Genomic DNA, 27,960 nt, shown 5'->3' with positions numbered 1-27,960 from the left:
AAGTGAACAAGAGAGATGGCAGCTTTCTGAGCATCTGACCCCTTGCTGGCCGTTCAGCCATGCAAGCTGTGAAACCAGTTTAAAAAAAAAAATGTTGCCTTTCTTTTCCTCTCACCCCTCTAAGGAACAGCCTCTTGCTCCTCCCCACCAGTACAGAGGGAAAACAATGGAAAGCATTGGTATTCCCATGAAAAGGGGCAGTCACATGGGGTGTGACTGCAGGCCCGCTGTAACTGCTCTAGGATGCTGGCAGGGGCAGAGAAGGGACCAGCTCCCACTGCCCCGGCTCTGACTAGCCCTGGCATGGTCAGATGAGGGGACAGAGCAGTGAGGGGACGCGCAGGACAGGGCCCTTGCAGACGGACCGTTCTCCCAGGCCTCACTGGAGCCTCCTCTGCGACAAGATGATACCTGGTGTGTAAGTCTCCTGTTAGAAATGCATCGGGCACACTATGTATTTCTTTTCTTCTTGGCTTTTTCAGAGCAACAGGGACCTCTTACCTAACCTGAAGTGTCTCCTTGTGTCACTTGCAGGCATTGGGACCCTCACCCAGGACACGCTATGGTGCTTCAGCCAAGTGAAAGGTACTATCGAGGTTGGAACTACAGAAGGTAGGCGACAGCCCCCTACCCCTCTCCTTGCCTCCTTGGGGTTGGTGCTAGTTCCAGATTTGAAAAAAAATCTGTTCATCTTTGGGTTCATAAATATAAGTCGTCACACATCCCAGAATAACATTCAGAGTTCTTTCTACCCTTTCTTCCTGTTGAGGTTTATGGTATTCCCACTGAAATGAACTCCCATGAACTAGGTTTGCAGACAGAGACGCTAAAAGCTGGACAAGTCTCATTTCAGGATGGCCTCCTGCTCTGTAGAATTCTAGAATTCTGAGTCCAAACATTTCAAGATGGTCAGACAGACGTTAGCTCTTTCTTCCGTTGTGTGTTAAAGACCGCTTGCTATAACACGTGACGCACACAGGGAGAACTAAGAATCCAAGTCCAGTTGTATGACTTATGGGTACTTTGGGTCGTCCCCATATGAGTATATAGTTACCTGTCTAGTTCTCAGGAGATGTTCCTGTTCCAGGGCCCTTTATTGGGGATGATGCCTTCCTCCTGGAGAACTTGCTTTTACTTCTCTTTGTTTTTTCCTTTGTAACCTGAGCTTGGCGACCTCCACGACTCCCCCAATGGATGTCTGCATTTCAGAAAAGCTGAATGACAGGCAATTGGGAGAAACTAGAGTCCTGCTTCTGGGTGTTTAAAATCAAGGTTTAGCTGATTTAGTGGAATGCAGTAAGGGCATCTGAAACCGATTGGCCTGCCTTGGCCATAGATGTAGATACCGGACGTGGTGGTGTAGCCTGGGTCTCAAACTCAGTTTAATGAGTGAGGAGAAGAACAGTAGACAGGGCTGAACTTTAATATGGAAACTAACAGGCATAAATGCTTACAGACTTTGGGGTTGTTCTCATAGCATTGCAATTCTGAGTAAAACATAATTTGAGGACAAATTATTTTGGGTGATTCGAAGGAGGTGTTTTATATACAATCTTGTTGTAACTCATTTTTAGACACTCAGAATAATGATGGATAACCCCAACCCAAATGATTTATATTTAAAGAGTGGGAAGAAGTCCACTAAAATGAATTGATGACTAAATCTATGAAATTATACTTTTGTATGACATCCTCTATTTTTCAGATGCACCATCAGTGGAGCTTTATGCATAAATGGTCCTCAGAAAGCCCCTATGAAGTAGACAGAGCAGGCTTTATTAGGCCTATTTTGTGCTCATCTAACCAAAAATATTTGTGAGTGTCTTCTATACGGCAGCACTGTCTTCGGCATTAGAGATGGGAGAGGAAAAAAACAAAGTGACTTACTGCCTAACCTCATGAAGCTTAAGGAAATTGAAGCTCAAGTGAATCAGTTGTTTTAAATCTTGGCCACAATTCACAAATCACATGTGCTTTTAAAGTAATAGAGACTTTTGGGTCACTCAAGAACTACTGAGTTAGAGGTTCGAGAACCTGGGTGACACAGTGTTTTTTGTTTGTTTGTTTGTTTTTAGAGAGAGGAGAGGAGAGAGAGAGACAGAAAGAGAAAGGAAGGGGGCAGGAGAAGAGCAGGAAGCATCAACTCATAGTAGTTGCTTCTCGTATGTGCCTTGGCTGGGCAAGCCCGGGGTTTCGAATCAGTGATGTTGATATTACAAGTTGATCTTTATCCAGTGTGTGTGTGTGTGTGTGTGTGTGTGTGTGTTTAACTTTTTTTTATTTCTTTTTGTGACAGAGACAGAGAGAGGGACAGATAGGGACAGACAGACAGGAAGGGAGACAGATAAGAAGCATCAATTCTTTGTTGCAGCTCCTTAGTTGTTCATTGATTGCTTATTCATATGCGCTTTGACCAGGGGGTTACATCAGAGTGAGTGACCCCTTGCTCAAACCAATGACCTTGGGCTCAAGCTAGAGACCTTGGACTTCAAACCAGTGACCTTTGGGCTTAATCCAGTGACCACAGGGTCATGTCTATGATCCCACGCTCAAGCCAGTGACCCCACTGGCTGGTGAGCCTGCGCTCAAGATAGATGAGCCCACACTTAAGCTGGGGATCTCAGGGTTTCAAACCTGGGTCTTCTGCATCCCAGTTCAATGCTCTATCTGCTGCAGCACTGCCTGGTCAGGCATGCACAATGTGTTTTAATGAGCTACCCAGATGATTCTGATATTGTGGACTGGCTTTGGGGACCGCCAGGTCAGATGACTCATTCCGGGGTATCATTTCTTCTCAGATTTTGGACTTAAATCTCATCTTTGTGACTGGCTCCCCACCCATTGTGGAATTCTGAGTGTCTACTGCAGCTATAGCTCTTATCACTTGAGGCTTACCATGTGGTGAGCGCTCTACTTAGTGCTTAAGACAAGTTAAGATAATGTAAGCACAGCATTTATTACACTTTGTAACTATCATTTGTAAGCTATTACAAATATCACTATAATTAGATCTTCATCTAATTTAATCCTTGCAAAATCTTTATGAGAAGTATACTTATTCCCTCTTTACCTATGAGGATATTGAAGTGAAACAAACAGAGGACTAAGTTCTTTGCCAAAGGCTCCATAGCTAATAAATGGATGAGGTAGGCTTGACCTCAGAGCTATAGGATTCCAAAGCTCCAGTTCTTTAGACATTGTTTGGAAGACAGAGATTCTCATATGGCAGTTTGGAATGAGGCCCAGGGATGATAGATGCTCGTAGATGGTCCTCATGGATGAACCAAGGATGGGTTTAAATGTTTACTGCACACAACTAAGCTTGAACTGTTCATTGAGTCCCAGAGTGAGAGTCAGAATGATGGTCCAGACTGAATTTGGAAACATCACTTCAAAGTGGTGAATAAGGGAGGGCTTTTTTATTTTATTTTTTTTAAGGGAGAGCTTTTTTTTTTTTTTTTTTTTTTTTTTTATTTTTCTGAAGCTGGAAACGGGGAGAGACAGTCAGACAGACTCCCGCATGCGCCCGACCGGGATCCACCCGGCACGCCCACCAGGGGTGTAGCTCTGCCCACCAGGAGGCGATGCTCTGCCCCTCCGGGGGCGTCGCTTTGCCGCGACCAGAGCCACTCTAGCGCCTGGGGCAGAGGCCAAGGAGCCATCCCCAGCGCCCGGGCCATCTTTGCTCCAATGGAGCCTCGGCTGCGGGAGGGGAAGAGAGAGACAGAGAGGAAGGAGGGGGTGGGGGGTGGAGAAGCAAATGGGCGCTTCTCCTATGTGCCCTGGCCGGGAATTGAACCCGGGTCCCCCACACGCCAGGCCGACGCTCTACCGCTGAGCCAACCGGCCAGGGCTAAGGGAGAGCGTTTTTAAAAGAAGAGAGTCAGGTTGGACACTGCCACACTGCCACTGGCATCTAGGTCCCCTGGCCAACACGTCCTTGGGGTTATTGAACTGGACTAGTACTGTTGCAATGGTAGTTGAATATTTGTTGAGGGAATGAATGAATGAACGACTTTCACTTAGTAAACATCAAAGTTCTTAAAAATCAGGTTCTTTTTTTTTTAATTGGCTTTCTTTACCCAAGTTGGTTTTCTATTTTGATCAAAGTCAATAAGAATTATTCCACTTCTATCTTATGTATTTGTATTAATGACTTTTCCATTCCATTTCTACTACTTTCCAGCTGGTGACCTTGGCCAGGTCACTTATTGTCTCTGTGCTTAAGTTTCTTTATCTGCAAAATGGTGTTAGTAACACAGGTATCAATTAAGATGTCTTCAAGGGCTAGGTGAATTCTTCAAAACAATATACACACACATACTACACAATCTCTAGATTGTTTTAAGATTCTCAAATTGCATTTATTGTATTATAAAGGCATGGACGAGACAGGTGAAGTGACAAAAATAAATAATTTAAAGCAATATTTTTAAAAAAATAAAAATTAATGCAAAGAAGTCGTGATGAACAAAATATTGAAATGTTATATAAGGACAGGATCAGTATTACTGATTTATTTTTCCTTTTGCAGTAGGTTCCCATATGGCTTAGCATGATTCTTTACTGCAAATTTTAAATGAGTATATGGGGTCTCAGCTAGTGGGCTAGAGTTTTTCACGTTCCAAATCATTCAATAGTACATTAGAGGGTTGATGCTATGAATTCAGCAATAAACACTTAGTGAGGGCTTATTAGATCCAAGGCACTTTTCCAGGAAGTGAAAGAGTTAGAAAGATAAATAAAATATAGTCCAAACTCTCAAGGAATGCATCATTTAAGGGGAGACAGGAATTGAGACAGAGGAATAAGCCATTACATCAATAAATGTTATACCAGACAAGGCAGGCTAAAGAGAAAGTACTTGATGAGAGACTGAAGTTCTTTGAATACAGAGGCAGTAGAAATTTTCATATATTTGGGGGGACAAAGATAGACTTAATGGAAAGAAAGCAGGTAACACAGAACTTCAATGATTTTTTAAAATATAACCTTTGTCTGACCTGTGGTGGCGCAGTGGATAAACCGTCAACCTAGAATTCTGAGGTCGCTGGTTCGAATCCCTGGGCTTGCCCAGTGAAGGCACATACAGGAAGCAACTACTACGAGTAGATGCTTCCCGCTTCTCTCCTCTCTTTCTCACTCCTCCCTTCCCATGCTCTCTGCCCTCTCTCCTAAAATCAATAAATAAAATATAAAAATAAACTATAACATTTAATCTTTTCCTTTTCTGATTATTAAAACATGTTCTCAGTGTAGAAAATTGTAAGTATAACTAAAAAAAAAAATCAGAAAATCAATTTCAACTATAACCCCACAACCCATAGGTCAACCGTGGTAAAAGGTTTTGATATATTTTCTAACTTCTTGACTGTATTAATTCAGCCAACAAACAAGTACAATGAGCCAGATACTGTGAAAGGGACTGGTTAGTTTATAATAAATAAAAGCAACATTTTTTTTTAGCAAAATAGAGTCATCCTGGAAATACTATTTTGTAAATAGATGTTTTCACTTAACAATATATAGTGGTCATCTTTCATATTATGAACAGTAGGTATCCTAATTTATTTACCCAAGTTTTCAAGATTTATAATAATACCGTGATGACTATCCCTAATAGCTACTCTGCATTTATCCTGGAAAAGCTATGTGGTAGAATGATTAAAAGCATGTTTACAATAAAATGCCTGGGTCAAAATTTGGCCTCTCTTCTTATTGACACAGAGTAAGTTACTTCAAATTTTTCATGATTTCATTTCCTGGTATGTAAAATTTGGATAATGAAATCTAACTTGAAGAATGGCTATAAAAATATAATTAGATATTTTAAACAACACAGTACATAGGAAATGTTCAGTAGTTATACTTAGTTACTATGATTATATTATTAGGATACACTCTCAAAAGCAGAGTTCCTTGGTTAAGTTCTATGTAGGTATATTTTAAAAAATTTTAAGTTTATAGTATCAATAGTCTTATAGAGAAACTAATGACTTACATATTCATTATTAATTTATTACAGTGCCCATTCCCCAAACTCTTCAATTTAAGGCATTTAAATTTTGCATTTACAGTATATTTTTAACTGATGCTTCTTTTTCTTTTTTTTAAATTGAGATATAATTGACACATTACATTTTATAAGTTTAGGCTATACAATGTGTTGACTTGATACATTTACATAATTGACACTTCTTTGAATACTCAAGTGTATCAGAAAATTTCAGGAAGCAGAAATTATGAGACAGAAAGAGGAAATAAGATGAAGTGGTGTGAATAGCATGTGCAAAGGTCCTGAGGTTTGTATACTCAGAAAGAGAAAGTATTTTACTGAGGCATAGAGTACCTGAGAATCAAAGTGAAAGACTAAACTGAAAAGGTAGGTGGAACCCAGGTTATGAGGTGCTTAAATGACAGTAAATAATACTCTACATCAGGGGTCTGAAACTCAACTCAGCATGTGGGCCGCAGAGCAAGATCACAGCCGTTCGGCGGGCCGCACTAGGTCTACAAAAGGCAACTGTTACGCAACACTTTTCTCACTGCAGTTGAAAACAAAAAAAAATCAGTACAACAAGCACAATCCTACATGCAGTTTACTCAGTGTCACAAAACGACCAGAAACTGTAGTTCGCATCACAACTGCTGTTAACTAAGCTAATATCTAGCTAGGATGCTAGAGAAATGAAAAATACAAGTAGGCCCCTAGGCTTACTTAATTTTATCCAAAATATTTTGAACTTTGTGGATTAGTCTGCGGGCCGCACAAAATTGTTCGGTGGGCTGCATGTGGCCTGCGGGCCGCGAGTTTGAGACCCCTGCTCTACATCCTGTGCCATTGCAATTGCTGAGGCCTGAAATAGTTATTACTGTGCCACACAGACCTAACCGAGGTCATATCAGCTCATTTCAGACAATGGTGATGATATTAATTTACTGGTAAAGTAGGAGTCATACTCAAATCCATTCATTCATTCATTTAAATATTCAACAGGTATTTATCAGATAGCTTCTGGGTACCAGGCACTGTGTCAGGTTAATAAGACATTTTTTATACAAGTAAAGAATTTGTTTTATAATGAGAGACAAAAAAAAAGTAGGTCATTTGAGGTTTTCATGAACACTAAGAAAAATATAAACACAAGATGGCATGAGACAGTTCTTGGAGGAGGTCACTTGCGTGTAGGGTACCAGGGAAGACCTTGCTGAGGATGTGGCACCTTAACCAAGGCCTGAAGGATGAGAATGTGCCAGCATTCAAAGAATCATGTCTTGGTCATTGTCGGTAGTCATAAAACAAGTAATAAAATTGCACAGGCCCTGAGGCAGGAAAAGTGGTATTTTCAAAGCACAGACAGGAGCCCAGAGGAGCCCGAGCTAGGTGTAAAGAAACTGTGTGGTCTGAAAGCATACAGAGTAGGAAAGCGCTAGATCACTTTACAGGCCAGAACCTGCACGTCACTTTACAGAGTCTAGATTTTATTTTGAAACCCGTGGGACTCCTTGCCATTGAAGGAGTTCAAAGATTAAATTTATGCCATTAAAATAAATTCGTATCAGAATTCGGATGAGAGACAGCTTGGCTTTATTTGAGTGGAGAAGATGCAAATGATGAGGACAGCAGAGACTCCAGACACATGTTGGAGATAATGGACTACATTACAGAGGAGAAGAAAAGGAGGGGGTTAAGAGAGCTCCAGGTTGGGGCCTGAGCAATTGGGTGGTTTGTGGGCACCAGCTATTAGAACTGGAAAACCTGGAAAAGAAACATATTTGGGGATGCAGAAGAGGAAAGTCATCCACTTTGTCCCCCTAGGTTTGATTGCTGAGTCCATGAAATAAACTCACAGCAGGCAGATTAACAGGAGAAAAGGTCTACAAATTATTATTATTATTTAGTGAGAGAGAGAGAGAGACAATGAGACAGAGAGACAGAGATAGGGACAGATAGGAAGGAGAGAAATGAGAAGCATCATCAACTCATAGTTGTGTCATCTTAGTTGTTCATTGATTGCTTTCTCATACATGCTTTGACTAGGGGGCTCCAGCCAAGTCAGTGACCCCTTGCTCAAGCCAGTGATTCTGGGCTCAAGCCAGTGACCTTGGGCTTCAAACCAGCAACTTTTGGGGTCAAGCCAGCGACCATGGGGTGATGTCTATGATCCCATGCTCAAGTCAGTGGCCCCATGCTCAAGCTGGTGAGCCCGTGCTTAAGCCGGTGAGCCTGCGCTCAATTTGGATGAGCCCACACCCAAACTGACGACCTCGGGGTTTTGAACCTGGGTCCTCAGTATCCCAGGCTAATGCTCTATCCACTGTGCCACCACCTGGCCAGGCACAAATTAAGTATTTTTTATGTTACTCATCAAAATGAATACCCAAAAAGGCAGTGAGATTGGAGAGCTTACATACCATCTAATAGGGGAAGGGGAGGAGGGACGCAGGCCTCCTAGAAGAAAGGCAGTGATTTTTAGGAAAGACAAAAAGGCCTCTAGAAAAATAGATGGGTGATATGATCATTAGGGACAAAGTTTGTCTGGGTGTGGTGACTACCTCCAGTCTCTTCTGGATGAAAGTCAACCCTCCCTGGTTGATGAAATTTTGGCGGAAAGAATTTATGACAGGTGAGTTCCTTTTGGGGATCTGTCTTCAGGCAGATGAGGAAGAATTGGGAGAAAGCCTCTCCCTGCATTTGCTATTTCACAAGTGCCTTCAGCTCTAGATCATCAATATGCCAAAGCAGCATATTTTGGGGTGGCCTGTCCTGGCCTCCCTCCTGGAGAAAAATCATGAGCTTTATTTTGAGCACATTAAGTGTGAAATGGTTATAAGATACTCAGGTGTAAATGCCAAGTAGAAGTTGTATATATGCGTGGCTATTCTTCAGCAATAGAGTGCAAGACAGAGATGGAAATTAGGGGGCATCAGCACATAGAGGGTATTTAGAACCAGAAACTAGACGGGATCACCTACGTCACACAGACCATGTTGATGCATCAACAAATCACTTGTTGATGTCTTGAAGCTTTGACTATTTTGCTGTGGTTGGGATTGTTCTCTTAGTTTGGTTCTTGGAAGACTCTTACACATTGAAAGGTTTACCACGTGCAATTCTTACATTTGATTTATTTCACATACTATATGATTTCAGACAACTTCTTCAGCTATTGTGTATGATTCTGTGCATGGGAAGAAGTCAGATTTATCTGATAGGATTTGAGGGTTTTACTTCTTTTTAGCCATAGCATATCGTCTTTTTATTCCTGACATGACAATTGTCGGGTATTGTGTTCATCTCTCATTCTGCAGTTCCTCAATATCTGTCAATATAGTTCATTTCATCTTATTTGTGGGAAATAGCTGCGATATGTATTTTATTTTGGCTCCATGGGCATAACCTTCTTTTCTTCCCATCCTGCTGAAAAGATGACTTGTGTAATAGGGAAACACAAGGACTTCTATTGATTCAGTTTTCTAACAAAAAAGAAATAGCAGTCTGGTTGGAAGGTCAGGTGCATTCCATACATCCTAAACTTAAAGCTGATAACGGTGAGTCACTTCCTAGCTAAGAGGTGACCTAAACCTATAATATGTGCAAGGCTCTGATCTTTGCACTGATGTTTGAGAAATTCAAGGGGTAGTAGGTAGGATTTTTTAGCTTCCCTTCAGTGATTATGATTCTGCCTTCACCAAAAAAATAAATATATGGATTGGGTTTTCTTAAACTAGTGATAATGACCTCGTTTTATAGAAAGAAGTCAGTGATTCACAAATAACATTTCTTAGATGTTTATGCTACGTAGTGGCATAGGGTGACTTATCTTTACACCATAGATCGTAGACTAAGATATAAAATAGGGTCTGGCTGGCCTCACTCGCCCTGGATATTAGATGTGGTGGCTGTGATAACAATTCCAGTTTCAGAAAGAAGAAGTCTTGTCTTTGGCAAGAAGCTTTCTGAATGGATCAACAACCTCAAACTGCCATCGTACAGTTATTAATCAAGCACTAATTTGAAGTCAAGTAAGCCCTAACTTTAAACTGGGTTCAACTACTCAGTTAGTGACTGTAGGTCACCAAATGGTTTTCAAACCTTACTGTGTATGTGAATCACATGGGGAATACATTAAATGCATATTCCCAGGTCCCCCTACCTGATTCAGCAGGTCTGGAATGACATCAAGGCACTCGCTAATTTCACAAGCATTCCAAATAATTCTAACATAGTTAATCTCAGAGATACACTGAGAAATTCTATTCTCTCTTTTCTTACATCAGAGGGCTATGTGAGAGCAGCAGAGATAAAACATCTGAGTGCTTTAAGAGGAAACCAGAATGCCGATAAACATGAGATACTGTGCAGCCCATCTCTGCCCCGGGCACTGAAGCGAGTGAGTGTGAAGCTCTCCTCTGTGTGTCAAAAGGAAGCCTGAGATCTCTTCTTTGCATCCACTCATCTACAAAGGGATTTCCGAAGCAACTTGACTTTGTACAGGGCTCCAGTCCACTAGAAGCAAAATTGGTCTGATTATGAACAAATTGCCACGAGATGAAAGCATTTCTCTCAGCTGCAGTGAAGGATGTCTTGAGAGAGCTGGGGCTTGCTGTACTCTGGAGGTGGTCGGGTGAGAAGTGACCACACAGGAAGCTCGCAGGGCTCTGTAGAGGGAAGAGAAGCAGGTTCTGTGCACAGCGCTGAGGTCAGACATCCTGTTCTCTTTGTAGGCATTAGGTAATGAAATATTTCCAAGCCAAGTAAGAGAAAAAGCTCCATGGTTATTTATTTCACTCTTGCCCTAATGCCAATCACTTTAAATGTGTTTGGTTAGCTAATACTGATGGAGCACCTACTATGTGCCAGGTACTGGCTTGGGGGACCAAGACACCATTGCTCCCTTCCTGTAAGCATTTACATCCTTCTCAGGGATATCAACAAGTGTGTGTTGATTGCTATCCAGTGTGAGTGTGGAAAGTGCTCTAAAAAGAGTAAGCCTCCCAACCCAATGTGCAGTGGGGTAGGAGTAGGAGCAGGGAACGCCACTAGAGTCACTGGCAGCCAATTTGAGGCCTGAGAAAGAACGAGGAATTAGCCAGGCTCTCCGAGTCACAGACCTAAGTTCTAGCTATGGTTCAGTTATTCCTTTGGGTGAAGTACTCATCTTTCTGGGCTATCTTGAGATGATGTTGAGAGGCTTTGTGAATAAAATCTTTGAAAGAGTGGCCCAATACCTGACCCTGGTAGAGTAATCACAATGATAATTCTATTTAATCAAACATCCCTGGGCCAGATCAGTGTACTGTCTCATTCCATCGTTGCCACAATAAGATGTGAGGCAACTGACCCTCATTTTCCAGTGGAGGAAATCGAGGTTCAGAAAGTTTAACAGCTTACCCCGTTCACACACCTGTCTGAACTCAGAGTTTATGTTCTTAACCACGGTGACAGAGTACTTAGAGTAAGGACTCAGTGAATATTTATTGAATGAATGGAGAGCCTTCAGTGACAAATGTTAACAAACTAAAAAAAAATCATTATCATCATTAAATACAACAATAATGAATGTTTTCAGGAAAATGAAAGAGCTTATTCAAAACAACCCAGTACAAAATATACATAGTACTTTTCTGCTTTTAACATCTATGAGTCCTTTATGTCCTATAACCCCCATGGCACATAATCAGAATAAGTTTTATTGCACAGGGTGGATACAAAAAAAGATAGTTTATTACCGATAGTAGATAGATTAGTTGTCACGGAGATGAGGAGATTAAGGTAGATAGAGATAATTTTAAATTGCCCAAGGTCTCATAGAAACCAGAAACCAGTTTTGAATCCTAGCTCAGAGATTTTTCGACTGCTGACCTTCCACTACACAACATGGGCTGATGGCTTTGTGGGGGACAGCCCCTGGCGTGGAAGCGCTGACTGTACATTCCAAACTTGGTTGAAAATGCATGGCACTGGTAACAGGGCATCCACAGGAAGTTCATCCCTCCAGACGCTTTCAGCTGCAGCAGAAAGATTCATCTCAAAATATCTGGACCAGTATAAAAAGTGATATCCGTTCCCTCATTCCACATATGTCTTCTAAGTGTCTGCTCTGTGCAAGGCAGTCTAGGCTTTGGAGGTTCAGTAACAGAGGAGACAGACAGCAGATAAAGTAGTAGAGTATCAAATATTAGGATGTACGTACAATAGAGGAACAGAAGGCAATGGGGTACAGGAGTGTGGGCATTCTCTGAAATAGGAGGATCAAGACTTCATACAAAAAAATGACATCTGAGCAGTGAGCGAAATGACAAAGCAAGTGATCAGGTCATGTGGGCGTCTGGGGGAAAGTGTTGCAGGAAGAGGTTAACAGCCAGTGCAAATGCCTTGAGGCAAGAGCATTTGTGTTCTGTTCAAGTACTAGACGTAAGGCTAGTGTGGCTTTGTTAAATGAACAAAGCGAGAAGGTGTGAGTGCTGGACACAGAAAGATGAGGGCAGGTATATACAAGGCGGGGCCCTACGGACCATTGTAAAGAGCAGGACCTCAACCCGAATGAGCCAGAGAGCCACTGACTCTAGAACACTCTTCTAATGGCAGGTCAGTCATGACTGATCCAGTTTTCCATATAATGATTCCTGAGGCAAGGAGCCCCCAAAGCTGATGAATTTCCCGGCTGGAAGATGGCATGGAGGACTCAGATTCCCTCCACTCCTGCCCTGCTGTCCTGGGAGTCTCAGCTTTGTTCCAAGCCAACTAACTACAGCCGTCTGGGAGTCACACTCAGACAGACACCATACCCACTGAGAGGACATTGGGATTTTAAAAAATGATGGAATAAGGGAAGTTTTTCTCCCAGATTTCCCCAGCAAGTTTTTTTACATGTCTCCTTGGCCTCAGTCTGAGTCATATGCCCACTTCGAAACCAACAATGACAAGGAAGATAGGATTGGCTGAACTGGTTTACACACACTGAGTTTGGTATAGGGTTGCCACCTCTGGGCTTCGCAGCAAGGAATGGGGTGGAACTCCAGGTTGTCCAACACCAGTGTTCACTACAGAAAGAAGAGGCACAGGTGGCTTAACCAATTCTGTTGCTACCACTGGGAAAAGGAGGGGTTGATTGGCCTGCTCTATATAGAACATCTGGCTCAGGCAAGCCCATTGCCAAGCTTCCCTAGATTGCCTTGAAGCTGGGGTCGAGGGCATGTGAGATTACTTGCCTTTTGTTTTCTTTTTATGATGCTAATTAAGCAGGCTCAGCACCATCCCACTTATGACCTGTTTTTTGTTAATGGAATTTAAAAGCCAAGAATAAATAATTAAGCAGAGGGACACTGCAGGGTGGTTTCGTTTCGTGCTCAAGGTTTCAAGTAAGCATTCTGACTTTTTCTTCAGCGTGTTTGTTTTTAATTTACTGGGTAGAGCTTTAAAAAAAAAAAGGAAAGAGAAAACGTAGCTAACTTTATAATAGCATGATTGGGGGTAAGGATATTAAATTTCACTCATCCACTTATTCAGTCAATATATAAATATTTTGGACACCAGATGATGGGAACACAGCAGCACTTGAAATAGCCAAGGTCTCTGATGTTATAGAGTTCAAGTTCCAGTGGGCGAGAGAGACAATAAAAAGCACAAACTTGCAAAGATACAAGGTAACTTCAGATGGTGACATGCGCTATAAAGAATATTATTGTGTTAATGTGGTAGCTGACCAAGGGATTGGGGAGGCTACATTAGACAATTTTTCTGTGAAGGCTTTTCCAAAGAGGTGGTATTTGGGTTGAGGCACAAATGAGGAGTAGAAACCAGATTCAAAGACTTGTAGGAATAGTGTTTGAACACAGGGCACAGGAAGTGCAATGGCCCTGAGGCAGAAGCAATATTGGCATGACCAGAAAGAAGGCCAGAATGGAGCAGTGAGTAGAAGGATGAGGGTGCAGAGGGAAGCAGAGGCAGGGTCAGGTGAGGCTTTGCAAGCCACGGTTAGTTTTTTGTTTCATTTTGGGTACAATGGCAAACCATTTGAGGATATTAAACCTGGGGTACCCTGATGTTTTACCCAACAGTAAAATTGACTTGGTAATCTGACACTCAAAAAAGAAATCCTAGAGCATTTCACCTCCATGGAGAACTTTAGGAACATAACATTTTAAGTATTGTTTTGTGAAAAATTAAACCTCACCTTGAAACTCAGACCTTTGTGCTGTTTGCTTGTTTTTGCTTCCAACCAAGAGGTCTTCATACATCACCTTTCATAGCACTATATATACTGCTATATATATAAGGTCTACCGGAAAGTTCTGTTCGTTTTTGGAATAAAACAAAATACAAATTTTTCTTACCGTCAATAAACTTTATTAAATAATATAATTGTCATTATTATTAATGATTTCTTGCCGGTGTGAGGGCAATTTGTATATCCCATTTTTGAAAAATGTTTTATCTTTTGATGCGAAAAATTGAACCAGTGCTTGTTTGATATCTTCTTCATTTTTAAATTTTTTGCCTTTCAAAAAATTTTGTAAAGACAAAAACAAGTGATAGTCGGAGGGTGCTAAGCCCAGGGAATATGGTGGATGCGACAGACATGCTTCTGTAGCATTTCTTCCTTGTTGAAATTCGTAAAAATTACAGTGGCATAAATGAACTTTATCAGTAGCCATGGGTACACTATCGCTTCACACATAAGACTAACGTGAATCAACTTTGTTTTAGTTAATTTGCTACGTCAGTATGTATACATTAAGTGATAAAAATAGAGAGGCACACATGCGCCAAATAAACATGTGCTTACTGTTGAAACTTGTGATAGAAACAAACAGAACTTTCCGGTAGACCATATATATATACATACACACATATATATATACACACACACACACACACACACATATATATATATATATATATATATATATATATATATATATATATATGTATGTATATATATTTGTGGTTTGGCACTCACTATACTACCTTTTTCCAGGACCTCAATAGAAACTTGTAAAATGTTAGTTTTAGTCAGTGCCAGAAATTGATTTTCAAGGCACTATTGAGATCACTTAAATCCAGGAACCCATGGAACTGACAATGTCCTTCCAGTTTGTAGTTTGGGGAATGTGGGATGTATTTAAAATTTTTTCTTCTTTCCTCTGCATAGCATTTCCATAAGTTTTTCAGCTGTTTTTTTAAGAATCATTATTACCTATTGTTTCAGGGATGATGTTTCTGATTACAATTTTAAGCAACCTTTCTCCAAATTATGGCACAAGCCAGTTCTTCCTCTACAGCATTCATCAAATGTAGCAGGAATGTTCAATGCTGACAGATCTATATAAGCGATAGTGAAACAGTACTGATTTCTACATATTGATATGAAATGCCTATTGTCCAAGGAAAACAGGTGGTAATTTTCTATACCTTACCATTCACATATGCTTCAGAAATTACACTGTTGTTCTTTATTATTCCATGATTCATGTAAACTTCAGCTTCTCATCAGATGTACCTGTGAGACAATGTGTTCTAATAAGTAATTTACAGCTTACTGAAGATAAACTGTCTTAAAAAAAACATACTGCTATTTATTAGCAACTGTTATTTTTTAGCAACCAATTCATAAAACTGAAATGAAAAAGTAATTCACAAATTTATCCAAAAAAACACAAGTACTATTTTTTAAATACTTGGGTTTCTTTTCACATAAAGTGATACCTTGTATCCTTATTAGAAATTTGAGGGCACTGAAGAAAACTAACTTACCATAATCAAGAGCAGGAACTCTGACATTGAACATTTTTTATTTTTGTATGCCTATTGGCCATCTATATGTCCTCTTTGAAGAAGAGTCTATTCAGGTCCTTGGCCATTTTTTAATTGGATTATTTGTCTTCCTGTGTTGGGTTGTATAGATTCATTACAAGTTTTCGATATTATCCCCTTATCGGATATGTCAGTGGGTGTGTCCTGCCATTCAGTGGGTTGTCTTTTCATTTTGTTGATGGTTTCCTTTGCTATGCAAAAGATTTTTAGTTTGATGCAGTCCCATTTGTTTATTTCTTTCCCTTTGTTTTACTTGCCTGAGAAGATACATTGATAAAAATATTGTTATGAGGGATGTCTGAGGTTCCAAAAAAAAGAGCATGGAGCATGAACTCTGAACAGATAATCTGGGTTTGAATCCCAGAGGCCACCATTTGCTATATCACTGTGGGTAAATTGCACACCTTATTTTAACTCTAGTTTTCTCTCCTATAAAATGGGGGGAAATAGTTTCTCCTTCATAGATTCATTATGAGCAAACAATAAATAATGAACATAAAGCTCAGAACCTGAACCAGAGTAAATGCTAAGAAAACAGTAACTATTATGCTGATGGGAAGCACAGATTACAAAAAAATAAAAATAGCTGGTCATTCCACCACCCAGATACTAACACATTTTTAATGTTTAATATTTGATGAGTGTGGTAAATTTGTTTCCAAAGGAGTTTAAAGTGTTTAGCAGACCCCTGTGTTTATTAAAGGGACCACGCACATCTGCAGGCGGAGAGCTGCCTTGTTCTGGGAAGAACAAGAGATCTGTAGCAGATTCTAGGCTCGGGTTCTACACCAGAATGCCAAAGCAGTTGAAAGGAAACTGTCTACAGCTAATTGCATCTCCATTGTGAACAAACGTGAACAATTCATTAATGCTCATTAATCCTAATCAAAGTATTACTCGTCCACATGATGTGAATAAGAAAAGAGGTAACTGTGTGATTTGAACATTGAAATCCAGAGCATGTTGAAGTTTGAAGGAAACTGGAAGGTTATTTTGAATCTGCCCATTTTATAGATGGAGGACCTCGGGTGCAGAAAGGAAAAGAGGTCCAAGGGGAGTGACAAGGTTTCTCTTCCATGTTGCCAGTTAAGTTCTCCACCAGCCAGGTTCCCCTGAGACATTACGGGGCTGCATTAGCTCTCCGATACCCTTTCCAGTTCACAAGTACCACGGCTCTGCGGGCCTGGTACTCATCTCTTAGATTTTTCTGACTCCACCGTATCAGTCTCTTTGTTTTCTTTCACCTAGACCCTGAAATACTTCCTCCTCCTCTACAAACAGGTACATGATATCGAAGAAAGGGAGTCAGGAACCCCTCCAAGGGCCCCTGTGTGGGCTCTTGTCTGACACTCAGGTTAGTGACATCAGTAGTGTAACTTAGTGCACTGTGGCTCCCGGTGCTGCCCCTTCCTCCAGCATCCCCTGGAACATTTCACACAAACCACTGACATTTTCCACCTCCTCGTGGGCAGGGGTAGCTTGACAATGGAGAAAAATCATGCCTGGAAATGGCTTTCCAACGAAAGCATTAGGAGAGGAGCCATGTCTGTCTTGTTCGCCTGATAGAATACCTGGCACTTCTTGAAAATTTGATAAATTTAACATTGCATAAAAATTGTAGCCAGCACGCAGCATGTACAGCGTTCCAGGCTCAAGGCTCTTTTGGTCTGTCCGCTGCTTTCTAAGACCTCACTTCTTAGGCGAAGTAGCGTGATGCCGTGGTGAAGGGTGCGGGCCCCACAGATTCTCACGCTGGTTTGCACCTCAGCTACGCACCTCTGAGCCTGGCATTTAGCTCTCTGTGCTCAGTTTCCTCATCTGTAACACAGGGACGATCACTGAAGTTACTTCAAAGGCCTTTGTGAGGATGCAATTAGCTGATATATACATACATACATGTATATACACATACACATATATAAAGTAATAAAATATATATACACATATATACAAATATATGTATATAATATGTATGTAATATATATGTATATATGTAATATATGTATGTATGTATGCAATATATATGTATATATTATTTATATATTTATATCATATATACATATTTATATACATATATTAAGTATTTATAACACTTATGGAGTAGAGTTGGCATTCAATAAATGTTTGCTCTTTCATTAATAGTATTAGGACAAATTTAATCACTAAATCAACTCTGTGAATGAGGTTTTCTTAGACCCAGATTTTGGCTGGAGAAATCAGGATTCAGAAAGCTTAAGTGATATAGTGATTCCTCCAAAGCTATTGTTAGTAACCAAAAGACCTAGGATTTAAACCTAGAAGGCAAATACTCAAGCGAATTAATGTTTGTATGTGGTGGTTCAGAGTGCAGACTTTGGAGTCAGGAAGTTGAGTTTGAATTGTGGCTGTCATTACTAGTTGTGTGCCCTTGGCAGGTTATTCTGCACCTTGAGGTAATAAGAATAATAGACCCTGTATCACAGGGATGTTGCAAGGCTTAAGTAAAATAATGCTTGTTAGTAGTTAGTTCGGGGACCTCCAGTCAGCAGGATCCCATTAAACATTCTCTCATTTTCTTGTTATTAGTCACAATGGCCTTTGTCAATTTCAGTTACTTTCTCCAAAAACCCACCCAGGCACCTCGGAGTCATCCTTCAGTCTACCTTCCTAACTTTCCTCAACACACATGCTCAGCTATTCTAAGTCCTATGTCATTCTTCTTCCCAACTAGCTCACCCTATGGAGTCCCTTGATCTCTCTCCAATCCTATTGCCACGATCCTCGCTTGAACACCATCTTTTTCTGGATATGGGACCAGTCTTCTCGGTTTCCGCCACCTTTCTGTTTGTTCCGACGACCTCCAGTCTGTTCCTTCCTACCGTACCCATAGCGATATTTCTAGTGTGCACACATGTCACTTACCTCCCAAGAACCTTCCACGGGCTTCATTGTTCTTAGGATATTCCCAGACACACTCGCTGTCCTCCTTCGTGTATTCTGAGCTCTGCATCCTGTCTCCTGCCCGGTTCCCTCACCTCCAGCTCTACACACATGCTGTCTCCTTCCCCGGATATATTGTTCACCCTCTTTCCCTGACACACCCCTACTCCTCATTCAGATCTCAGTCATGTTTCCTAGTAAGGCTTCCCTAGCCCTGAACTCTAAACATAGTGGCACTTCTAGTAAGTCCTAGATATTATTCATCATAGCCCTTGCCAAATACATTATCATATATACCAAACACATTATAATATCCTTACTCCTTGTATGTTTCCTCCACTGGAACATAATCTTCATGAAGGCAAGGGCCATACCTAATGTATTGACTGCAACTACTTCTTATTATACCTAAAAGTTGTATATATAAAAACCCCTAGTATCCAGCACAGTGCCTGCCACATAATGGTACTTAACAAAAACTCATTGCATGAATGCATACGTGAAAAAACGAACACAAGCTTTCCGATCAGCAAAGACCAATGAGACAGAAGATTCCAAGAAAATTTATTCTAGTGGCAAGAGTGACATTTCTTACTGCTTATTTCAACTCCCTGTCAGTAAACCTGGTTGATGAGTCTCTTTCAAATTTAAATTATTTATGGCAGAATAAAGCTATCATTTGTCAAAGTTCCAGTGTCACCAATTGCCTAAAGGCCTAGGTTAGACCAAATGGCAACAGCACTGTAGTTTAAAATTTTCAAAACACACAAATATTGTTTCATAGGGTTTGTGCACCAGATCTGTGGGAGAGTGAGATGGGGAAAACCAAGGATTATAGTTGGAACTGAGTTTGGGCCTGGCTGGTGACTCAGTGGATAGAACGTTGGCCAGCATGCAGATGTGCTCAGTTCAGTTCTCAGTCGGGCACACAGGAGTGACCACCTGCTTCTCCCCCTCTCCCCACCCCTCTCTACTCCCCTCCATAGCTAGTGGCTTGATCGGTTGGAACATTGGTTCTGGGCACTGAGGATAGCTTGGTTGATTTGAGCATTGGCCCTAGACTGGGGTTGCCCAGTAGATCCCAGCTGGGGCACATGTGGGAGTCTGTCTCCCCTCCTCTCACATTAAAAGAAAAAAAAGAACTGCGTTCTCCTTACTTCTAATTAGTGTATCACTTGCTGTCTTAAGGACAGTGGATGTGGCTCTTCCCCCAGCACTGGTTTCTGAGGCCATATTACTACAAAGCAGTGATTTTCCCATGTTTTTAGGGGGTTAGAGGGATTCTGCCTCCAGGGGATATTCAGCAATGTCTGGAGTCACTTTTTATTGTCACACTAAGGTGGGAAGGGCTTACTACTGGCATCTAGTGGGTGGAGGCCAGCGATGTTGCTAAGCCTCCTGCAGCACACAGGACAGCCTCCTTCCCACCTCCCCCCCCCCAACCACACACCCCAGCACCCCCACCACCGCCAACAAAGAACTATCCAGCCCCAAATGTCAGTGTGCTGAAGTTGAAAACCATCACTGTAAAGCAAAGCTCATGGACTGAATCAACCAGGAGGAACATAAATGTGTCAGTCTCTCCAGACATAGACACTAGTAAGTCCATAGCCTGTTTAAAGGCATGAACTTGAATTTAAACATAAATACCCCACAGGATACATGTGCAGAGTAGCTCACCCAGGGGACCATCTTCACTGAATGAGCCGGGCTCCAGACCTCAACAAAGGTTGAACATTTTCTCCCCTGCTGCCCCCTGAGAGATTTACTATGATGATCTCTTAGAATCAAGGGGAAACTTAGGTTAAAAGTGTTTTTGCAGAAAAGGTGTTAAACACATTCCAATGCCTTTTCTTATATCTCGAAAGGATGGTGGAAGGGTCAGAAAACTAAGTTCTTGACCCCTGGATTCAAGCGCCGGATTGCCTTCAAATCCTCTGATGTTCTCATCTGTCCAAAACCAAGTAGCTGCCAAATAGTGGGCAGGGAATAAGGCCAAAACAGATATCATGGTCAGAAAAATCCTTACAAAGGTGTCGTTATTGTCTCAGCATATTGATTCCTTTCCCTATGGTTCATGTTTTAATTAAAACCCAGAAATGTGCAGGAGGGAAGCCGACCAGGTCGTTCCTTTTGAGGAACTGGGAACGCATTCTGGTATGTTGAAATGCTTTCTTCTTACAAAGGCCTTGAGGCATTACAGAGCCTCATTGGGAGGCTCTTTGTCCAGCCTAGTCACAAGAGGTCTACTATTTCCAATGAAAACTAACTAGTGCATGGTCCACAGATATGAGAATCTGCTTTAAATATTTAAATTTGTTTTATAATTCCCTTAATTGAGAGTTAATAGGGGAAGGAGTGAATTTGAGTTGTGAATAACTATATAGTAAAAATGGAAGAAAATGTAATATCATTTCCATGTTCATAAAGTAGCATTAAGAAACATCTTAAGAGGTGTTACATAGGCTGACTAATAAATAGAAGTACTCACTATTCCCCAAATAATTCTTGAGGTTTGCTACCTTTAAACGATTGCTCTAATTATTACTTCCTACCAGAATGTTCTCCCCACTCACATCTCCATAGATTCAGATTTTACCTGTCCTTCAAAGCCTATCTCAAATGCCACCACCTCCAGGAAGTCTTCTTGGAATCTGACCCAATGTTTCATTTATTTCTTTATTTCTTATCTCCCTGCTCAGCTTTGTACTCCCTGCCTTATTTCTCCACTCCCACAGTCCTTGGCATTGTGTCTTGGAAATCGCAAGTCCCTAGAGGCATTGATGGGTAGGTACATAAATTTGCTGAGATATCCCACCACAAAATTATACCAGTCATCAGCAAACCCTTTCTTTGAAATAGTTCAGAAGTAAACTTGACCAGCCTTGATCCAGTGTTCACAAGTTCCAGATATGTAGACACAGAAGTATAGTCTCATTCTAGGTGCTCTGTCCTACACTAAACTACAGGGAATAGAATGTCAAGGTCTTATATCCCAGGAAGCAGTGCAGCGTCCAGACAGTGCAGGGAGTAGGCAGTGCAGGGGGTAGGAGTGAGGAGTCTGCGCTGACATCCCAGCTCCTCCACTTGCTTGAACTTGATTCTTTTTTTTTTCTTTTGTGACAGAGACAGAGAGAGTCAGAGAGAGACAGATAGGGACAGACGGACAGGAAGGGAGAAAGATGAGAAGCATCAATTCTTTTTTGCAGCACCTTAGTTGTTCATTGATTGCTTTCTCATATGTGCCTTGACAGGGGGCTACAGCAGACTGAGTGACCCCTTGCTCAAGCCAGTGACTTTAGTCTCAAGCTGGCGAGCCTTGCTCAAACCAGATGAGCCTGCGTCAAGCTGGTGACCTTGGGGTTTCGAACCTGGGTCCTCTGCGTCCTAGTCTGACACTCTATCCACTGCGCCACCACCTAGTCAGGCTCCACTTGCTTGAACTTGACAGGCTAATTAATATCTCTGTGCACATTTCATCGTGTCTAAACAGATAAAATGATGTTTACATTTTTATAAGATTTACAAAAGGTTTAAATGAGATATTCTAGGGACAGGGGTTAGGAGAGTGACTAGACCTAGTAAGAACTCCAATTTGGTAGTTACTGTTGTTACTATTGTTATCATCTATTAAAATCAAGTCATATTTTTATGGCTTGGAATTAAAAAAACAAACCCAGTCTACTGGCTTTGCCATCTTTTTATAAATTAGGAGAAATTATTTGTCTACTTTTTGGAGGTACTATGAGAGTTAGTATATAAAATTTGGTAGAAAGTGAGCTTGGGGGCCCTGGCCGGTTGGCTCAGTGGTACAGCTTTGGCCTGGCATGTGGACGGCCCAGGTTTGATTCCCAGTTATGGCACACAGCAGAAGTGACCATCTTCTCCACCCCTCCCCTTCTCCCCCTTCTCTCTCTCTCTCTCTCTCTCTCTCTCCCTCTCTCTCTTGCTCTCCCACAGCCATAGGTCGATTGGTTTGAGAGAGTTGGCCTTGGGCTCTGAGGATGGCTCCATGGCCTCTGTCTCAGGTGCTAAAAAGAAAAAAAGGCTCTGGATGCAGTGGAGCACCATCCCTAGTGGGCTTGCTGGGTTGATCCCTGTCAGGGCACATGCAGGAGTCTGTCGTCTGTCTCTCTGTTTCCCCTCCTCTCACTAAAAAATATTAAAAAAAAAAAAAAAGAAAGAAAATGAGCTTGGCTTTACTATGCTTTTCGTAGGATAGTCTTCTTAATGAGAGCCAATGTTGTAACCGACTAGGTTTTGTTTTGCCCATTGCTGCATGGCAGGCAGCATCTGCTCTCCATTGAGCCTGTGTTTTATCTTCAAAGTCCTCTTTCGTCTTATCTGTGGCTACCCACCTCTCACTTGCTTTTGTCACATGCCAAAAGAGCTGGCTGAGCAATCAGTCCTGGCTGCCAATCAAAAATGCAAACCAAACCTCCCCCGACCTCTCTGTTGGGCCTGTGGGACACAACAGTGAGCAAGACAACACAGTCTATGTCCCCACAGAACTTAGGGTCAATCAATGAAAGTAAATCATTGCCACAACTAATAGTTAATGAAATTAAGAGAGGAAATTGCTCTTAAGGTAAATTGCAGGCTGCAGTGGGGTGAGTGAGAAGAACAAAACCATTTCTAGGCCAGCGACTTATTTTTCAGGCCTCAGCGGAAATGTCACCTCCCCAGAGAAGCCTTCCCTGACTGTCATCCAAGCAAAGCATTCACCCTCTACCACATCCCCCATTTTATTCTCTTTATTCTACTAAAAAAAAAAAAAAAGAAACAAACTAAGGTACACTTGACATATAACACGGTCTTAATTTCAGGTATACATTTTGTGAAATGATCATCACAATAAGGCAGGCTAACACCCACCATTATATGTTGTGGGGTTTTTTTCTTGTTATGAGAACTTTTAATATCAAGCTCTTAGCATCTTTTAAATATTCAATACAATATTATTAACTGTAGTCACCATTTCGTATATTACATGGTTTATTTATTTTATAGTTGCAAGTATGTACCTTTGACCTCCTTCATTCATTTTATACCCCCTCCCCACTGCCTCTGGCAACCACCAGTTTGTTCACTGTATCCATGAGCTTGGATGTTTTTGTTTTGGTTTGGTTTTAGACTTCATGTAAAAGTAAAATTGTATAGTATTTGTCTTCTCTGGCTTATCTGGCTTACTTCATTTAGCATTATACCTTCAAGTTCCATCCATGCAGTCACAAGTGGCAGGATTTTATTCTTTTAAAAATAATGGCTGAATAATATTCCATTGTATATACATACTGCATTTTCTTTATCTATTCATCCATTAACAGACCTTTAGGTTGTTTCCAGATTTTGGCTGTTGTCAATAATGCTGCAATTAACATGGGAGTGCATATATCTTTTCGAGTTAGTGTTTTTGTTTCTTTTAGATAAATACCCAAAAGTTGAATGGCTAATCATTATTTTCTTTCCACCGTCTGAAAAAAAGCCTTGTCGATGCAATATTTACTTGTTGATTGTCTACAAACTCGGTGAGCTAAACCTCATCTTATTTACTACTGTTTCTCCAACATGAAGAAGCAAGCATAGCATTTATCAGCTGCTAAAACCATTGTATTGTACAAATGGATTGATGAACTCATCCAAAAAAGGGGTTCCTCTTTCTCCAGGTCACAATGTACCAAGTTGTGAATTTTACACCCTGGCTGGAGAGTGTGGAGAGTATGATGCAAACAATGTCAGAATTCTCCTTCATCAGTTCGACTCCATTCAATCCGGCACAGACTTATTGAATTCCTATCATGTACCAGCCAGTGAACCTCGCGCTCAGGAATCAGCAGAGAAAAATCAAAGATCTGCTCTCCTGCCAATTAGAGTCCGGCATGGGAATTATATACTTACCAGCAATTATTAAAGTAATTGAATGGTACTTTATGTCACACAGAATTCAAAGCACTGTAATGAGCTACCTTATTTATCCTTCACCATGGCCCTATTGATTAGGAATGGGCAGGTATTTTATCTATCTTTTTCACTATGGATTGCTTACACCAGGGGTCCCCAAACTATAGCCCACGGGCCACATCCGGCCCCCTAAGGCCATTTATCCAGCCCCTGCTGCACTTTTGGAAGGGGTACCTTTTTCATTGGTGGTCAGTGAGAGGAGCATAGTTCCCATTGAAATACTGGTCAGTTTGTTGATTTAAATTTACTTGTTCTTTATTTTAAATATTGTATTTGTTCCCATTTTGGGGTTTTTTACATTAAAATAAGGTATGTGCAGTGTGCATAGGAATTTGTTCATAGTTTTTTTTTTATAGTCCGGCCCTCCAACGGTCTGAGGGACAGTGAACTGGCCCCCTATGTAAAAAGTTTGGGGACCCCTGGCTTACACCATGTAAATGTTTTAATATTTTTATTTTTGTATATGGATTGCTTAGCACCTGGCATAAGTAGGTGTTCAGCAAATAGGTTTAATAACGAGTGAGTGTTTTGAAAGGGGAGGATGGTGTTTGAGAGTCTGTAGCAGGGCATTTGACCCAGTCCTAAGGCACAAGGAGAATAAGAAATACAAACAGCTTGTTATGGGATAGTCACAGGGATGTAAAGTACAGCATAGAGAATATAGTTAGTAATATTCTAATAACTACGTATGGTGTCAGATGGCTATGAGATTTATCGGGATGATGACTTAGTAAGTTGTATAATGTCTAATCACTGGGTATATACCTGAAACTAATATAATATTGTATGTCAATTATAATTGAAAAATTAAAAAATAATTTAAATTTAAAAAACAGGAAAGAACGAAACCTCTCCTGAAGATATGAGATTTTATTTAAGACCTGAAGAATGGCTAGAGATTGGCTTTGCTTTGATGAAAATGAAGACCGGGTCAGGCTCATCTGACTGATGTTAAATGAGCTAAGTTTTGTTTTTCCTGGGATTTAGTTTCTTTCTCAGCAAAAGGAAAAACTGTAAATGATGAAACTTCCCCAAAGAAGGTTAGAAGAACACAGTAGAAAAGAGTGATCAGACTAACTGAACCATAGGAGTCGGCTTCCATGAGAGCAGACACCAGGAGAGACACCAGGGAACAGACTGCTGGAAGACACCCCAGGCCATTGGCCCCAAAGCAAGGGCTCTAACTGGGACTTTAAAGGACAAAAGTGATTGCTTCTGATCTCTCAGAAAATCAGTCTAACAAAAAGCTTGGGGCCCTGGATGGTTGACTCAGCAGTAGAGCATCAGCCTGGTGTATGTTAGTCCTGGGTTTGATTCCTGGTAAGGGCAGACAGAAGAACTGACCATCTGCTTTTCCACCCTCCCCCCTCCTCCTTTTCACTCCTCCCACAGCCATGGCTCAAATAGTCTGAGCAATTTGGCCCAGGGTGCTGAGGATGGCTCCATGGCCTCATCTCAGGTGCTAAAAATGGCTCAGTTGCTGAGCAATGGAGCAGCGGTCTCAGATGGGCAGAGTGTTGCCCACCGGTAGGGGGCTTGCTGAGTGGATCCCCATTGGGGCACACGTGGGAATCTGTCTCTTTGCCTTCCTTCCTCGGAACAGCCTGGCCCATAGTGCAGCATACTCAAGGATCTCCCAATTTTTTTGGTTTATTTTTATTTTTTGTTTTTTGCTTTGGATATCAGAACCCAGCATGAGAAAGTCATCTGGTGAATTTCTTGTCTCTGAGCTCCGCCCTGCCAGACGTCAGGGCCCTTCTCGCCTGGCAGCTAAAATGGGTCACCTTTATCTTTCCCTCCTCCTAGGCTTCTGGTTTCCCTTTCAGAGACCTCTTTCTGCTCCTGGGCCTCCCTCCAGGCTCTCCTGCCATTGCCCGAGAGCTTCCCCTCTCCTTATAGAGACTCCTTCCTCTCCTCCTAGCCCTGCTCTTATCTGCCGTGACATTCGGTATATCAGAGTCTAATTCCACTTATGGAGTTAATGACTGCTAACTGTTCATTTGCTATACCTCCCAGTAAGATAATTGCCTTTTAACAGGAGCTTTTTGTAAGTAATGCAAAAGCACAGCTCTCTAACAATGACCTTTCGGGGGCTCTATAATCCCAGAGAATCTTCTCAGCACCTCTTTCTGCTGTCATAGCCCCTCTGATGCTGTATTTTAAGAGTTTGTTAGTTCTTTTCTCAGGAATATGCCCTCCTTTAGAGCAGGGGTGGGATCTTATATCCTGTTTCCCTGTCACTCAGCCTAATACCTAATATAATAGGGTGGCAACAAATTGTTGGAGACAAGTGGTGAGACAAATGATTTAAGACAAGGATATTTGGAACACTTTGTGACCCTGACCCTTTAAGCCAAAGCATGAAATTAAATACCTTACTCCCTCCCGAGGTCCTCAATATGCAGATTCCTTGTCCCAGTGAAGGTTGTGAAATCTACATTCTTTACAAGCTTACCGGGTGAATTCGGTGCAAAAACAGTGGCTGTCCTCTGTGGGCTCTTTGTCTTTGGATACATTATGATATCCTCTTACCCTGTTTTGTCTTCCGTAAGATGGGGTTGTTCAGAGGATCAAAGAGAAAAAGAGGCAAAAGCACCCTGACACAGTCAAAATAGTGCAGGGCAAGCCATTGCATCAGAACTACCCGCCCAAGGAAATTCCACATTTGTTCTTTCTGCTCTTTGCCCATTCTGTATCCAGGTAGATGGTGTACACAGGCCTGGCACTAACTCTGTCATTTGTTTGTTTGTTTGTTTGTTTGTATATTAAGTGAGAGGAGGGGAGATAGACAGATTCCCACATGCACCTCAACCGGGATCCAGCTGGCAACTCCTGCCTGGGGCTGATGCTTGGACAGACCAAGCTGTCCTCAGTGCTGAGGGCTGACGCTCCAACCAATCAAGCCACTGGCTGTGAGAGGGGAAGAGAGAGAGGAGGGGAAGAGAAGCAGATGGTCACTTGTCATGTGTGCCCTGACCAGGGATCAAAACAGGGTGTCCACATACCAGGCCGATGCTCTATGCACTGAGACAACCTACCAAGGCCACTCTCTCATTTGAAATTCGGGTTGGAGAAGACATTTCCGTTGAGGTCAAGAAGTACTGGCTGGTCTGGAGTGGTCCTTTAGAAGTTAGTTGCTAGCCCCATAGTTTTTTGCTCTCTATAGGAGGAGATAGGCTTTTCTGTTTTGTTTTGAAGATTTGAGGGTTTACTTATTTATTTATTATTTATTACTGAGTTCTTTGAGGATAATTGTGGGC

The 27,960-nt window shown here is 41.5% G+C and overlaps 1 protein-coding gene across 3 annotated transcripts in view; it reads left to right on the top strand.

The window, feature by feature from the left end:
- Window positions 1-319: 319 nt before the first annotated feature.
- The window catches only part of PPP2R2B (protein phosphatase 2 regulatory subunit Bbeta), a 443,356-nt gene continuing 415,715 nt past the window's right edge, over window positions 320-27,960 (top strand). Inside the window, exons 1-2 of one of the 3 annotated variants that reach the window (XM_066342763.1) lie at window positions 320-414; window positions 535-612. In XM_066342763.1, the coding sequence (XP_066198860.1) occupies window positions 405-414; window positions 535-612 (88 nt within the window). In that variant the 5' untranslated portion in view covers window positions 320-404. Of the gene's footprint in view, window positions 419-534; window positions 613-27,960 lie in introns of all 3 variants that reach the window. The other 2 variants (XM_066342764.1, XM_066342762.1) reach the window with 2 other exon arrangements.

Source organism: Saccopteryx leptura, chromosome 6, assembly GCF_036850995.1.
Source record: "Saccopteryx leptura isolate mSacLep1 chromosome 6, mSacLep1_pri_phased_curated, whole genome shotgun sequence".
In the NCBI taxonomy this organism is placed as follows: Eukaryota; Metazoa; Chordata; class Mammalia; order Chiroptera; family Emballonuridae; genus Saccopteryx; species Saccopteryx leptura.
This window is presented reverse-complemented; position numbering and strand designations above follow the sequence as displayed.